The sequence below is a fragment of the Lates calcarifer genome, linkage group LG15 (assembly GCF_001640805.2).
Source record: "Lates calcarifer isolate ASB-BC8 linkage group LG15, TLL_Latcal_v3, whole genome shotgun sequence".
Taxonomy (NCBI): Eukaryota; Metazoa; Chordata; class Actinopteri; family Centropomidae; genus Lates; species Lates calcarifer.
The window spans coordinates 18,651,252-18,668,659 of record NC_066847.1 but is presented as its reverse complement, the minus strand read 5'-3'; the positions used below and the strand labels follow the sequence as shown (position 1 = coordinate 18,668,659).

General features: G+C 40.1%; 1 protein-coding gene across 2 annotated transcripts in view; it reads right to left on the bottom strand.

Moving 5' to 3' along the window:
• LOC108893161 (pyruvate carboxylase, mitochondrial) overlaps nucleotides 1-17,408 on the bottom strand; it is a 261,450-nt gene that overhangs the window by 47,962 nt on the left and 196,080 nt on the right. For both annotated transcript variants that reach the window (XM_018691027.2, XM_018691021.2), the window contains exons 13-15: nucleotides 8,392-8,536; nucleotides 7,484-7,573; nucleotides 1,743-1,964 (exon numbers count right to left, since the gene is read on the bottom strand). In XM_018691027.2, the coding sequence (XP_018546543.1) occupies nucleotides 1,743-1,964; nucleotides 7,484-7,573; nucleotides 8,392-8,536 (457 nt within the window). The remainder of the gene's footprint in view (nucleotides 1-1,742; nucleotides 1,965-7,483; nucleotides 7,574-8,391; nucleotides 8,537-17,408) is intronic.

The following is a 17,408-nucleotide window of genomic DNA, read 5'->3' as shown; positions in this document are numbered from 1 at the left end:
AGTTGCTTAATGTGAGACCTGCTCAAAGTGCTACAGTAATGAAATATATTGCCCCCCCTCCCCTACTGGGGCACCATTATCAGCTACCAGGAAGAATCTAATCTCAGAAAGGGTTTACAGCACCAAAGAGGTTTTGCCGGAGACTCTCTGGTGTTTTTATTTTTTCCTCACTTTGTTCAACCATCTAACGATGTGAACAGTCATTGAAACAAAACCTTTTTACTTTTGTTGCTTTGTTCATATGTTTGCTCTTGTGATCCACTCAAGGCATTCCAAGTAATATAAGCACAATGATTGTGAGTAGTTTACTATAATTGAGCATTAAATTAAATGTTTCAACCTCAAGAGGTACACTGGGCATATCTCTTCCACAAATGTGCATGTCCTAAGTGTTCAAGTGTTCAAACGGGAAAATGAAATTACTCTTTGAAACCAGTTCATAACAACCACACTTCACATAGGACCATTATCAAGAAGTGTTGATAATTGGTCTCATTGCCAACTGTTCAAACATGAAGCACATATTTTCGTTCTCTGGCCAATTTCAGAGTAATTGCATATTATACAGGGACACGATTGGACTGTTCATGCCTCAAGAAGTTCCAATAATGCATCATTTTCTATTTTCTATTCATTCAAGAGCAGGCAAAAGGTACAATCATTGTCTATTGAGGGAACTTGCAGAAGACTGACTTGAGGGAGTTGAGATGGAGGAATGAGATGCATTTTCAATGGCACATTATTTTCATAGCTCAAACAAGAAAAACAATGAGGTACAATCACTGTCATCGATGAAACATAAAGCAGATCCAAAGCAAGAGTGGGAGAGAATGGAAAGTACAGGTGTGGTTGTTCACACATTAACATGCAGAGGCACATACACAAAGAGTTTAATTAACATGGTAATCAAGGGAATTAAGTTCATGCCATCCTTATATATGAGATCCCATATTATCAGTATTTCTGCCATTAAGTTATTATGTATCTTTTGTGTTAAGAAGTGGTATTGCTTTTTTGGTCATGTATCATTTAAAGGAACATTTTGATATTTGGGGAAATAAGCTTATTTACTTTTGATACTGTCCTCCCATAAATACAACCCCATAGGCTGTCTGTGCAAGCAGATTATTATGACCCATAATTTTTTTTTAGGCGACCTCTAGCAGCTACAGCACTTATGATGGGTAAAATGGGGAAAGTTGATGTATAAACAGTAACAAAGTCCACGAGGGAGGAGGGTTGGGGTTGACTGTTGGGCCAATGATGGACTTAAACATGGGAGACTGTTTGTTTCCTGTTTCAAACAGATTATTAACAATGTTTTTTAAAACCATGAGTGCTCCCTAACCTGCCATTGGTACATATCAGAGAATAGGGATAAACATCCAATACGGCCAATGAGATTGAAAGATATGCAGTCCCTTTTTCAAGTAGAGTTAGATGAGAAGATCAATACTTCTAATATAATATAATATACTTAATATTGTCATGTCTATGAGCTAAAAACAATAAGTTGAGGCCAGGAGATGGTTGGCTTAGCTTAACATAAAGACCGGTAGCTGCTAGCTTGGCTTTGCCAACCAGCACCTTTAAATCCCACTGATTAACACTAAATTATCAGTCATCTGTTGAATATGTGCAGAAGCTGAAGTTTGAAAATGATAATTTGTGGTTTTATGCTGAGTTATGGGATGAAAATATTCCAATTTGTCAAAACATAGATTCAGCACAAAAAAACTCACCTCCCCAGTTCTCCAAGCTGAAAAGGTTGCTGAAGTTGTGACTAACGAATGGTGAGATCTTCTTCAGGTCATGGGTTCGAACCCTGGTTGCCAGAAGTGACTGGTGAGCATCCCTGAACGTGGTATCCATTAGCAACAGACCTTGGTGGGCACGGACAGCCTTGGCGAATCCCTCAGGACCATCACGCAGCAAAACATCACGGAAACCTACTGGAGGGTCGCCTATTAGTGAGGGAGGGAGACAGAAAGGTAAGCAAAAGAAGAAAGTTAATGTATAGAATAACACAGAGGGGTAATGAAAGGGAAATAGGTTTGTGGTTATACATGGGATACAGGAGTTTATGAGAAATCAATATCAGATGCTGGAAGGATACTTTACCACACGCTCAGTCCATACATTCACAGAACATGGATTGATATATAAATAAAGGGGGAAAAAAACAGTAAATATGGCTTTTATATTACAACTGATATTACAACTATGTGCATAAAAGGGGTTCTTTTTTAACAAGTGTACAAATATGAGAGTAGCCCTTTATTTATCCAATCTTAAGCATTGTATTGACTTTAGACACTGCTTGTGTCTAAAGTGTCTGGCCAAGATTAATGATGTCCACCATTTTAACAACACACCAGGCGAGCAGGTAAACGGATGTTATTTACACAGTGTTCTCTCTTAAGTTACGCTGTTAACAAGTCTGGTGGTTGTCATAACTTCTGCTAACGAGGTGAGTGCCGTTTCCTCTCATTGCTGCTCCAATCACCCTCAGTTCATAAAAGAACACAGGAATACAAGCTCAGCAGCTGGCTTATTAGACACACAACCCACCGATTGGTTAAAATGGATTGCGCCTGCTGACAGTGACTCATATGGCCATGGTTTTCTATATAAAGCAAGAAGCTACTGTTTAGTGAAACAAGAGATCTAAGTCTCTGAGCTTGGTACTGTATGGTTGCCAGTAGAAGGCAAACCAGTGCCAAGACAGCTGCTATTGCACTTTTCACACATCTTTTAATTTCACACTCCTATTTGGCCTGTGACCCTGTTTTGAGGTCCCAAATCTCTCATGACACCAGCAATCAGAAAGAAGCCATGTTGCTGCAAATTTGAGTATGGCAGATATTTATAATCTATTTCCAAAAGTGTGGAGGCAGCTCCAGATGGATTACACTGAAAGTATATATTTCTAGCCTTTTTAATCTATGTCATATAGATGTTTTAAATATTTCTTTATAAAGTATTAGTCTCAGTACTCTTAAACAACCATGTCTGCATATCCAGCAGACATGAAATTCCCAGGGAGAATGCTTGTACCAGAGATGGCAATCCAATAGTTGTAATGTAAACATCATAATGTTACTAGAGCATAAGTCAGGGGATCACCAAAGTCAGTTTCATCCCCTGGAAACTGTACATAATTTCATTGCAATCTGTCCAATAGTTGTTGAAATATTTCAGTCTGGATCAGAGTGGTGGGCTGAAATGGCCATCCATGGAGCCATGCTGCTAGCACAGCTAAAAATAAGACAAGAGTAACGCAAGCTAACAGATGACTGGAGATAGCTGGTAAACTACAAGGTGCAAGAGCCATTACAAGAGTGTTTCTGAAACCTTGCTGTTTCTCTCCCTGATCCCTGGATAAAGACTGTTGGCATTAGATGAGCGGTTGCTGGTTAGCTTTCAAGACTGTAATGTCATATACAGAGGCAAAGTGTATCCTCGCCACTAAAAGCCTCTACAAGGAGGAATAAAAACAATTGTTATGAAAACCCCAAGACAAATACTGGCATTTTCAGTTTATTGCAGCTGAGTGGTCCTCAAAACAAACACGTTAAACATTGCAAAGACTTCGCTCGCTGTGTGCTGCTGTAGCCAGCTTTCTATCCTAATCCATCTCTCTTTCCTCTGTCTGCCTCGCAATTAAACACAAAGCACAACCAGAGGCATTAAAATATTGGAGGCAGAATTGGGATCTATTTTTGCAGCAGTGTGTACAATCATCAATCAATTAGACTAGTTAATGAGGTAGTATCTGCCTGCTTAGTTGTCCTCCAACCCTTCACTCCCCCACCCCTTCTGCATAGTTGAATATTTGCTCTTGACCTTTTACTGTTGTACCTCATCCCTGAAAACAAATGATCTCTGCTATAATTGTCTCTAAGGCCAGCATGAGCAAAATGAACTACACACACACACAAATACATTTGCCTATACGTGCAAACACACACACACACACACTCGGAGTTCACTGAAAGAGACTAGATGAGCTCTGTGAAATCATGTCACCAAAGCAAATAGATACAGACACTTTGAACTTATCAAGATCTGTGTATAGTTCAGCAGACAACGGGAACACACAACACACTTACAGGGACCCCTACACACAGAGAAAAATGTTTTATACTCAAAGTCCTTGTTCTATTTCATACTCATGCAGCCTTACACACTTGCTTCTCTTGTGTTTTCACCACTCGTGCTGTCTTTGCCACATGCGCCTTGACACAATAGGGAGGAAATGAGGGCACCTGTACTGGGACTACAGTGGCCTATGCGTGTGACAGTTTTCTAGAGAAATGTAGTCAGTGGATTTGTGCGTGTGTTGCATTGTACAGAGCAGAAACAAAAAGTAGTAAAGAGATACAGGCCCTACACAGTTGCTGTGCTTGACAACTGACCCACTTACACACAAACACAGACACATTCTCCATTGAATAACACCTCACTCCCACTCCCAGGCTTCTTTGCACTCACTTCACTCCTCTGTCCCCCAGGCCGATGTCAATTCATACCCCTTCCCTCGACACTGTTCACCTGTCTGGTTCTCTCTCCACACTGCAGTTCTTTTACCCCAGCTCTGCAATACTAGCTGATATGACTAGATAGAGTGAGCTACCGAGCTGGGAGGCACTTCTTTATTTGCAAATTGTGTAGGAGACAATCTCAGAGTAATAACAGCTTGCCTTGTCTCTGTCCTGAGCGGACATCTGCCTCCCAAGAAGACTGTTACATGTCTTGTATCTTTGTGCTTAGGAACATATTAATTAACAGATCCTGATGGGAATGCTAATTAGTGCTCTGCTAAAGTCAGGAGTCAGTCAATTAAGTCTGTACATATTAAGCGCAGGTAGATGTGTTAGATTGTAAGACAAATGTAAAGTGTCATGTCTGCTACAGGTGGCAATTCCCCTAATTCTAAAATAAAAAAAATGTGGTGCAACAAGGTACTTACAAGTAATTTACATTCATTTATGGTTTGCCTTAAATAGAACCTGCTTTGACTGGTAGTACTGTTCAAGAACGGTTTGTTTCTCTCACAAACACCTGAAAAACAACTAAGAGACATTTCTTCAGAGAAAGAACAAAGAGGGAAGTTGTTTTGCTATACACACACCTGAAAAAAATCCCAAGTATCTTCAGGTTTCAGAAAGCCAAATTTAAGACTTCTTTTAAAGCTACCTTGAGTTTTGGACATAAACAAAAGTGAAAAGGAAAAAATAGAGAGCTGGCAAAAACAGCCTTCTCTGTTTGAAGATGGGTAATGAAAACACTGAAAACTAGAAATAGAGAAAGAGAAAAATTGAATATTAAGACTTTAAGTTCATGTATATTTATTTTGTGAATACAATTCTTTATCTGACCACAAAAAGATTGGGCACAGATGTTACATATTGTACTAACAGCCAATCTTCTACTTAAATCCTAAGAATGAAAATACAGAGCACAACTGGGAAGGGGAAAGTGGTCTGTCATTTTTATTAGTCATTCTTCCTAAAGCCTGCTCTGAGGCATCTGGTGATTAACCTTTAGATGTCCTCCATTAAATAAATCCAGACAATAATTGGAACAAGGTGTACTTATACACCATCGATGAACCACCAGCAATCAGCCTTTAGAGGGAACGTTTCAGACTACAAATCCTAATTAGAAAATAATGGCCTCTGAGTACTTAACAGGTTCTGTCAGGACATCCTTGCCCTGGAATAATTTTCTTCCCTTGTCTGCTTGGTGTGCAGGGAACTCCTCAAAAATAGCTTTTCTCATGATTCCTCCTCTTTCTCCTTATCTTCAGAAGTGATGTTTTGAGATACGACAATGTCATTCTGATCTTTGTTCTTCTCTTTTCTGTGGGTGGTACACGGTGATAGTCCTTCCTACTCTGTTTGCCATTCTCTATGTCCCCATCTATCTCAATCATTTATCTATCAATATCTCCCTGCCTGCCTCCCACTATGTCTACCTGACCATTTTCTCCACATATGGGGATTATACACTGCCCAAACCCTCTCTGTTCTCCTTTTATAACCTCTTTCTCCTTCCATGCCCCGTCCCTCCCTCCATCCCTCCCTCCACAGAGTGTGATAATACAGGCCTAATCCCTCTCTTCTCTCAATCCCTCCGTTGAATGAAAGAAAGGATATAAGCACATTACAAATCTCATTACTAGGCTTTAGGTATGCATCTGTGCGTGCCTGTGCTGCATACAACTACCTCATCGGTTGCTTACTATAGGTAAATGGGGGCGTGTACGCAAAGGGTGTCTACCTATAGAGTACCTGCCCAGTTTGTCCATACTGTAAGTGTGTGATTTTCAAGTGTAGATGCATGTGTGTGTTTGCTTTCCTGCAACAAGAGGGGCGGGAAATGATAGCTTTCAACGTAAGATTTGCATAAGTAGACAAGTAGTGGGTAAGCACAGACAAACACACTCACATGCAGACGTACACAAACGCTGCAGATTATTCTGTCCTATTCTACTCAATTCCGTTCCACTGTGCACGGTTTTTAGATGTCAGATTTGATTAGTTATGCCTGATTATGATTCATATTATTCACATTATTTTGTTATAAATTCGTGTTTACCGGGCATGCTGTGGTATGTGCTGAGGCAGAACAGGGTGCTGATAAACATGTCAGATTGATACAACTGACTATTTTGTTGCTGTCAAAAGGAGCAGCTGCATAAATTCATGCCAGTTTGCACCCCTGACAAAAATAAACCTGGGAGCGTTGTGAGAAAGGACAAAAAGTGCATCATTGCAAAACGACCACAGAGACAGGCTGTGACATCAAGTGAAATAAGCCAATTTTTCAAGATATTTTTATGCTTTTTTCAAAAAACACATTTTATTGTAAAACTGAGCACATCTAATCATGATTTTAAAATGAGTATTTCATCAATATTCCAGCCTACAAACTCACTAAGACGCTATAGTTAGTAGGGAGAAGGGAGGGGGACACAGAGCTTGACTGAGAAACTCTAAGCGGCTCAGCGAGCTCATCAAAGAGCCGAGCTTGGCCGTTGGTCTTTCCTGTGAGACTCCAGGGGTGCTGGTGCAGAGCAGGGTGAGAAGCAAAGAACTTCTCCCTTCACAAACAATGAGCTGCACCCTCTTACTGCTGTACTCACAGCTCAGCAGAGCACTCTGGGCCAAAACCCTTTTCCTCCCCGAGTGCTAAACTGAGCCATTTAGGAAGGCCTTTCTGCCTACAGCTATCAGACTGTTCGACAGCCCATTTGTCACTCCGTGGATGCTTTTATCCAAAGTGCCCTACGGATCCACAAGTGTTTACATTTTTAGCAGTGGTGGCCCTGGGGAAATGAAATCCCTCACCCTTGCAGTGGCAGTGCCTTGCTAAATTAGTTCAAATGTAATAAATGAAATAAGGATGATGCATTGTGACATCATTGTGGTTCTGTTACAGTTCAATAACAGTTTCTAGTGGCACATGATTGACATACCCATGGTGACAGGAGGGACAACAGGGTCTGTGGAGGAGGGCTTAGCCTTGACCGGGATGGGTGTGGTTGGTCCGTTTACCATCACATGACCTACATAAGAACATAAAAAATAGAAAAAAGTCAGTTGCAGTCCTGTAACATGAGTAAGAAAAGAAAAACAAACAAACAAAAAAAACAACAGCAGCCCTGAGGCTATTAAGGATTATGGCCCCATGTTTATAGATCAAGGTTTTCCTTAGTTGTGTCCTCCCATATTTGTGAGTTAAGGGTGTTAAGTATATTGGATTCCCAGATTCTACTCTTTTCTCTTTCTCTCTTTTTTGTAATGTTTGAGCTTTTTCTGCTTTCATGTAAGTCTTAGTAGATGACTGAGATGATTTACCCTGGTTATTCTGAATACACTGTGATTTTAATTACACCATGCATTATGTATGTGTGTCTGTGGTACTGTTCTCTTGTCCTATGTTTAAACCTTGGGTCATAGAACCCTGGTCTGAATTTTAAAATCATAAGCAAATTAGCTCAGCAGTCTGTCACTCTTATTTTGTTAACTGCTCCATGATATGCTTTACATTTCCCCTCACTGAAATTACCATAGTCAGGCTCAGCTGTTAGACGCAGTATTCTACTTTCTGGTTAAAAGCTGAGTGGAAAACTGTGGAACCCTCAGAGACAATCATGAAGTCATAGCTCCTTTGCAGTTAGGTGGTTGCTCAGCAATTAGCCTTATAATTGCTGCTTTTATAGGCCTAGTACTAAAACATCAGTTTGAAACCAGCAACAGACTGAACTCACTATTGAATATAAAATACTCAGATACACCACTGTAATGTCACAGTGTTTGATATGTGGCAGATTATCTTAGAAAATGTCAACTGAGTTTTTGTTTGCATTGTTTATCCACTGACCCAGGTAGTGCAGTAGCTTCTGGGCTCGGTTCTGAGTGGGTTTGAGATTGAAGAGTTCCTGGTTCTCATCGATGAACTGGGTGTCCACTGTGGAGTGGAGGAACTGGTGGTTGGACAGAACATTCTGGAGAAACGGGATGTTGGTCTAGAGAGGGCGAGACAGACAAACAGTGGAGGGGACTTTTATTCTGTGATCTTCTTAAATGAGCACTTGTGAAAAAAAAGGCTTGTGAAACACTTCTTGCACAAACTAATGTAAATATAAACACTAAAGAAGAAAAGACATTGTATAGAGAAGAAAGCATCTCACTTAAGACTGCTGTGTTAAACAGACATTTGTGAAAATACACACAAAGCAGACCTACAGACAAACACACAAACACAGTGCCATTGCACGTCAGCTCCAATAGACAGACACACACACATGCTGAGCAGAATGAGAAAGTCAACTGTTGAAAGTAATTACATTCCATTTCTATTTTGTTGTTGTTTGTTTGCCTCAAAAGTATTATCACGCCAATTAAGCTCTCGAAATTAACAAAGAGAGGGAGAGTGAATGAGAAAGAAGAGAGGGGAAAGAGATGTAATTGTTGGAGTTAATTTCATTACTTGATTTGTTGCTAATTTTTCTTCACTCTTGTAAGCCTGTCTTAATGTGGGGAGACTGCTTTGAATTGTTGTAAGAGGCGGAGAAAGAAGTGGTGGTGGTGGTGGAGGAGTGGGGCAAACAGGGGGGAGATTGACAGGAAAGAGGAACGGGGGGGGAGGGGAATAGAAAGAAAAGCAGAAAAAGGGAGAGAGGCAGTGTTAGTTGGAGCGATTGAGTGAAATATGTTAATATATTCTTGGAGCTGCTTCAGACGTATTTAGAGCTGTTTAATGTCCCCAAGGGAGAGTGAAGGAAGGTAAACTGTGTGAAAAGATTCTTTCTCAAAGTTTGCTAAAAATGTCTTTGTATATGACTTAAAATGTTAGAGATTTAAGTGGGCCATTAAAAAGAAGAAAACCTCTGCCACTCATGAACCAGCCTCCAAGCATCCCTTTTATTTACAAATACAGAAACACACAAAACCAGAGCTCAGAACCAAGAGGGAAACCGAATCCCTGAGGACATCCAGGGTATTGGGTATTGCAGCCCCTTCTAAGCCCAAAAATGTAACATTCACCTCATTATCTACATCGATAGAGCTCTCTGTCACACATGCAGGCATTTTGTATCTTTGTACCAATGTGTGTAAGTATATGCACATGAAACATAATCCACAGATGGACAGAATTTACAGCCATAATTTGGGCATTTACCTGACAATCAAACCCAGAGTGACTTGAAATAATTGCTGTTGCACAATCACTCAGGAATTCCGTAATTGGGAGAAGGGAGTCAGGCAATAAACAAACCACACAGATATACACCTCATTACCAGCACTAAGGGAGGTGGGGGGGTGGGCGGTGTAGTTGGGAGATCAATGTGGTCAGATGACGACAAATAAAGCCAAAATGAGATGCATACAGTACGAACTCAAGCAGAGGGTGAGAGCAAGAGTCATTTACATTCAGGTTTCTTCTTAGGAGGAGAGAGAAGATAACAAAGAGATGACAACAATATATATAATTTATGTATTTTGCAGTTGACAAAGAAAAATCGAATTCCAGAGAAGACGCATTACATCAGAAGAGATATCTTCCGCTTTGTCAATATATACGACCAATACAGCACCTGTAACATTGAGAAACTGAAATTGAGAGACCAAATTGTGTGCTTTTTTCCAGACATTCACATGCCCAAGGATGGGAAGAGAGGATTTCACTTTCTGAGGTACACATGCACACACACAAAATGACACTGTATTCTCAGACTTGTGCCACAGGGAGGGGAGCCGGAGAGGAGAAAGAGAAGAGAGCCGAGGGATTCACATGGATGTGCTACACTGCCAAGCCTTGGGCTACAAGCTGTGGACCAAAACAAAAAGGGATTTCTGCCGAATGTTATAACTGCAATAAGATTTCAGAAACCTGTGGACATAATCTTTTCTTCAATTTATAGCATATGGCTACATAACATATAACTAAAACTGGATATTGTTTCACTGTACATTTTCCTTCAAAAAAAATAAATAAATAAAAAATCAGAGCTCTGACTTAAGGATGGCCAAATTAAGGCTGGAAATACAGTTAGTTAGGTTTAAAAAGACTTTATACCACAAACACATTGTTGGCTAAAGAATCTGACTTATTTTCTAAAGCATTTGAAAGAATAGGTAAATACATCCACTTTTTTGCCGAGAGTTGGTTGAGAGGATTAATACCATTCTCACATCTCTAGAGTAACTAAAAGCTGAGCTGAGCATTAAAAAAATGGAGAAATGCTCACAGCTTGTCCGCTTCGGCCCTAAAACACACTAATTAACACTTTATATCTTGTTTGTCAATCTGATCCAATGTGTAAAGAAGTGACAGGCAAATACTGGTACCTTTGGACAGAACCAGGCCAGCTGTTTTCCCAACTTTATGCTATACTAAGCTAACCAGCTACTAGTGGTAACATCACATTTATTGGGCAGGCATGAGAGTGGTATCGGTCTTCTCATCTAACTTTCAGTAAGAAGGCAAATAAGCATATTTCCCAAACTGCTGAACTGGTCTTTTAGGATGGTAACATAAAGCTGGTAGATTACATTTTGGAGCAACAGTACCACCTGAGTGAAAACACAGTATTTCATTTGTATAGAATATATTTTCTGTATTTGCACCACATAATCACAAAGAGACAAGGTCAAATAGTGAAAAGAAGCATAAAAAACTCCAACAAAAAAGTGAAAAATGTGAAAATGAAAGAGGAAAAAGTTTTAATTTATATTTGTTATTTGTTTCTTTGGAGGAGAGTTTTTTTTTATTTTTTTTTACTGGGCCTTGGGGCATTTAGAGGTTTCACCTGCACAAGTTTGGTATTTTACCTCATTTTTCTGTTTGATGTCATCTTCATCTATAATTTATATGTGTAAACAAACTTAATGAGTGAGAGTAAGTAAAGGAAAAAGCAACCAAAAGGTATAAATAAAATACAAATGTGGAGAGACAGAGGCATGGAATGAGAAGCAAACAGAACAAGCAGCTGCTATTAATGACAGACCCAGAAATAATGGAGAGGGAAGATAGAGACACCATTAATACATGGAGGTTTGTCCTTTTCCTCTGTACCAGATCAATGTGTTCATTATCAGGCTGCTCTGTATGCCTGTGGCTACCACACACACTAACACACATACATACAGTCCCCCGCTCTTTCCCCTAATGATGTGAAACACACACTCTAAAAAGGCCCACACACACACACGCACACACACTTTGGTCTCTCTCTCTCCACCGCTCAGTAACTCGTCATAAATTTCTCTCAGTCTTCATCCTGCTCTCTGTGATATCACACACACACACACTCAACAGAGGCCCTTCCCTGATTTGGATGCCCTGTAACAAGTCTACAGCTCTCAGTGCTATGTGCACAGCATGCAAAACACACACACACACACACACACACACACACACACACACACTTTCTTGCCAGTGATGATTGTGGCTCCTGCTCCCAAATGCTTTTCGCTTGCGCACACACACACACATACACACACATACACACACACACACATACACACACACACTTTTGAATACGATTAGTTTTTGTGGGAAAGTAAACATGTCCAAATGTGAATTAATGCTCACACAGGCTCTAGTTTACATACACCCACACTCTTTCTAATAGCCAGCAATTGAACTCAGATGCAAGGCTCAGTATCAGAAGTCATTGCATATTTTTGATGCAAACCAGAATCACGTGTACTTTATTCCCTCCCACTACAAAATGACATTTGGTTGTGTCTTTTCTCACATTTATTCTAACAGCCCTTGGTTTATCACCAGAAAGGTCTGTTTTATTGCTACTCTGCACACAGCTGGTCGTTACTGCTCTTGTTGCAATCAGCTTTACTGGTGATTGCCAAAGCAACATAGTGAACTAAGTATTGATGTCCTAGGCTGTTGACTCAACTGCAAACACAAGTCAGCTCAACACAGCACCACCTTTAAACAGTTACTGTTGCAGGACATCTGCTGGCTTCAGGAAACTGAAAGAACTTGTCTCACTTTATATTTAAGTTAGACTAGAAAAATTAACTCATCAAATAAATACTATCACTATAATATCACTAATAATAATTAGTGATGCACTTCAGTTGTCATCCAACATTCAAATGTTGCTAATATAGACAGAATTTATAACTGACAGTAATATGCAGTCTGGATATCTTTGGATATCACCTGCTATTTTATGTGATCTCATTGTCTGCAATCTGTCTTCACTGGGATGTAATTTTTACAATGCAAAGCAGGCAAGTCATTGGAGTGATGGAAAAACAAAAACAAAACAGGTGTTACTGTCCAGACTGCTCCTATGTTTCTGTGTAATGAAATATTTTATAGCTCTAAAGCAGCAAAGAAATGAAAGCCCAAATACCTTTGGAGCTGCTCTGCACATGAACATTTCTACCTACGGAAGACATTTGTTCACCATGCAAAGAAGCCTTCTCACTAATGTTAAGACAAAAAGGACTGTGCATAAATACTCCAAATTGGCTATAGCCTGAAGGAGGTTTCACATATCAAATCAATTTCTGGTTGTAATGTATGCATTTAAACCCGCAATTAACATTTCATCATATTTTAAGGAATTATGCATTCCTGTAAGCGCATCACTTTGGCTTTTGCTGATATAAACCCAAGCTATATTTCACATTCAAGCCTGAAGTCAAGCCAGCCCCTTTCACTTACTCTAATGTGAACTCTTTGCTATGCAATCCTCTTTACTCCCACAACTATCAATGTCAGGACAACAGCCTAAGGAAAGGATGAGGAAAACAGGGAGACCCCCCACTATTTTCTTTATATCAACATAAACAAAACAATGTTAACTAGAAAGGCAACAAAAAATAAAGGAACACCCTAACCACCTACCACCAGAGCTTAAAAACAACAGGAGAAACCAAGAAAATGGAGGCTCTACAAAACCCACACTGATACATCAGTGTGGCAAAGATAACAAAACAAGGAACAACTCAGGATGTGAATCTACTCCTGCACTCCATCCATTGGCTTACGTTAGGTTTCAAATCCTGAGATAGGCTTATAAAGCCAAGAACATGCTTGGTGAAATCCTGTGTTGAGGCAGGTTGAGGCAGGGTGTCTCTGATCCACAGCTCACCTGGATCCACCCTCACCCAAAGGTCCTCTGTAAACAAGGATGTTCTTTTGCTCCTGGTAGAGATCAGGCCCTCAGCATCTTTTACCAGCTTCAAACACACAGTACAGACTCACCTCTGCAAAAAGCATCTGGACTGACACCACTTCGGTCTAAATTTTCTAGTGCAAATACTACTTCTCTAAAATATACACACGTAATACTGTATATTGCCTCTGTCAGTTCAATTTTGTTCGTTTCTAGAGGCAAATGTTGCCTTATGCAAATCAAGATACAAAAACTGAGTATCAAGACAGTACAGGTGCATTTTAGATTTTGAAAAATTTTCAGCTGTGCTCAGCATTACATACAAATGTGCAACACACACCCCTGATCTCCGTCTTCTCCCAGCACAAACACTGCCTCCCTCTGTCACACACAGCCTCCACGCTCCCTCAGTGATTAGGAGTTGAATAGGGGAGCTGTCAGGTCATTCGTCTTTTCTCTCCTCTCCTCCTCTGTCTCCCCTATCCCCATCCGTCACACCCTAACCACTGGCCCGGACACATAAACAAGATCAACACACGCACAGCCCAAAGAGTGAATGTACACACACTCACACAGACATGTAGGGGACCTCTCACACTCATATCAGCTACAAATTTACTCAAGCAGGCATGACATACCCAAAATAAATTCTTGCTCTCTCTCTCTCTCTCTCTCTCACACACACACACACACACACACACACACACACACACACACACACACACACACACACACTTATCTTTTACAGCTACCCAAAAGCAGGAACAAACTCAAGCAAATATTTCTGATGGAAGATGTTCTTAAGGCTTAAAGCACACATGAACAACAAGTGCACAATCACATGTGGATAAAGGGTGAAAAAAAAATTCACACACACAAACAGACTCAGTGACCTGCTGCTGAGATGTTTTGGTCTCAGTTGGCCATTAATGACTCTGCCGCAGTCCGTTGATTGGTTAGTTAGAGGGACAGCAGGCCAGACACTGTGTGTGTTTACACTCTTGTCTTTGCGTCCTGCCTGATCTGTGTGTGATTGCATCTGTTTTTGTGTCCAAAGAAAGCATGGCTGGGTCAAGGCGACAGCACTGATGATCACATTCTGTGCAGATATAACAAACAACTGTGACTACATTTCTTTCTAAATTTCTTCTTTAACTCCAAGGGCACGCCTTAATTCTCTATGCAGGTTTTCTGCCCTCTAATTTTCTCTTTACATCTCACTTCTTGTCCTCTTCCCCAAAATAGCTACTGACTATTCACCATGCCAAACATTTTTTTTTCAATTTCCTGTGGCCTTTACAACCGTGAAACACACTTTGAAAATGTTTTGACTGCCAAAGGAAAACCAACTGTGGTCTGAATACTTAGTGTCTCTCTTACACACACACACACACACACACACACACACACACACACACACACACACACACACACACACACACACACACACACACTACACCCCTGTTTTACAACAGATTTGTACATGACTAGTTCATGGCCGCACCTAAAAATTAAATCTGGAATCAGTGTTTGACATTTGCCACAGGGCTTTTATCTCAGTGAAATAAAAAATCTGATTGGTGATCTTTCCAGTAATAACTCCTATCACCGCTCCATGGCAGAGCAATTTTCACCTTGCATTTCATCAGGGGAGCTGTGGACAGAAATATTTCCATTGTAAATAATCTCATAGAATATGAAGAATACTGACAAAATATGAATAAATAAATTGACAAAGCCTATCTCTTTCTAGGATGACAGTTTCACGTGTGTCTCTGCATTTGTTTACCTGAGGTTTAAAGAAACACAGGCCATGTGAATCCAGCTGTGATCCCTTATTTTGGAAAGACTAAATAAAACTATGCAAAGGAACAGGAGGAAGGAAGAGAAGTAATATTAAAGCTTCAAGATATGTCAGACATGGACCACGCTGGACTATTTCCAGCTCAGTAATGTGAGAACATTCTCATTACAGTGTGTTTCAGTTGCCTGTCTGTGAGTGGACGCTGGCCATGGTGCTGAAATTGCTGCTGACCATGGTGCTGAACTTGCCAGACATCCTTGACAAAGCCTGCCACTGGGGAAATGCAACAGCTATTGTACTGTTGTAAAGATATCTCTAGCATAACTACAGTGTTCAATAGAAGAACAACATTTTTAAGATTTAAAGCATGAAGCTCTAGGCTCTCCAATTTATCCCGGCGTTCAACACCTTCCAGAGAATACTTTTACAGTAAAGGCGCTAGCTGATTTGTCATGTTCTCAGTTTACAGCAGTTTAAGAGTCAAATGCTTTGCAGCTACAAAATATGCCATTTTGAGTTAAAGGGACTGACAGTTTTTCTCAAGTGCTCTGAACTTTAACTATAGCTCTATCCACTTACATGTCAATACCAGCCGATTTACAGGGGTTGCTAAAGTTCACACTCTTCTCCAGGGAAAATGCAGGAAATTACAAGCTGAACCAGAAGATGAGATGATGAGGCAGGGTAAGGGAAAGTAGATACAACAAAGGTAAATTTCTTGTCACAGGCGTAATAACTCACTGAATGCTTTACTTACCACAAAATGACTGAAGCATAATGACTGATTTTAAAATATTTTCAAAATAACCATGTAAGATTAGAGGTTCTGTACTACTGGGGGGGTAACATGACCAGGAGCCATTACTAATATGTGACGTGTTTTCCTTAAACAGTGTGACTCAGACTCATCTGGTATCAACGAATGGGGTGCTGAACTAGCTAAAAGAGGGCCTTCTTAGACTCTTTCAGAGACCCTAAGACACAAGCTTATTAAAACAGATTGCTACTTAGTGGTATTTTGGGAATCCTTAAGCAGCAGGCTTGTGACGCATTAAACAACTCGTGATGTACTCCAAACCCACAGAGTGTGTCGTCTTAGACTCTATCAGCAGGTGTTTGGTCTTCTGTGTTAATTATACTAGAACTTGTGAATGATCATCTCACCCTTGGTGTGTTGCAAAAAGTAGAGGAAATCAAACAGAATTGTGTATGTGTATGTTTTTGGTATTATGCATTCAGTACTGATAATATAATGCATTAAAACATGGTCTCAAACACCTCAATTAAATTCTGGCATTTTGTTTCTAATTTTTTAACTACAATTACACCTTTTTCTTAGCATGCAACAACGTATCCTCCATCGTTGGTCTGACATTTTTGAAAATCGGTGTCTCTTCTGAGAGTTTTGAAATAACAAAGCAGCAGGGGATCTTCAACCTTTTAGAGGCGGGGGAAAACATTGGGAATAGTTTCACTCTGGGACCTCAGCTCAGTAAACCCTATTACTACCACTATCTCACAGACACAGACCAAAAGTAGAACCGGAGCCTTTTTGGTCTAAAATTATAGTATAAGCGGATATTCTACCAAAAAAAAACAAAACAGGTCTATTATACATTGTTTTATGGCATGGGTTTCCAACAGATGGTAAATGGGAGAGTGCATTTCTAGAGACAATAATAGCACCTGCTAATTTTAAAGGATGGTTCCAGTTCATTTTAATTGTGGGCAGCAGAGCACCTCCAGTAGGCAGAGTAAACATGTAAGTTATGTGAGCAACACTTATGGCCCTTTTTAACACAGCAATACTGAACGTTAGTGTGTTTAAAGGACTGGTTTCTAATCACTTTTTGGATTCAACTGTTGGGTTACCAGCTGTATTAAACTCTTGACTACAGTGCTCTCACCACCTGCAGGTATTAAAGCCAAAAAGGAGA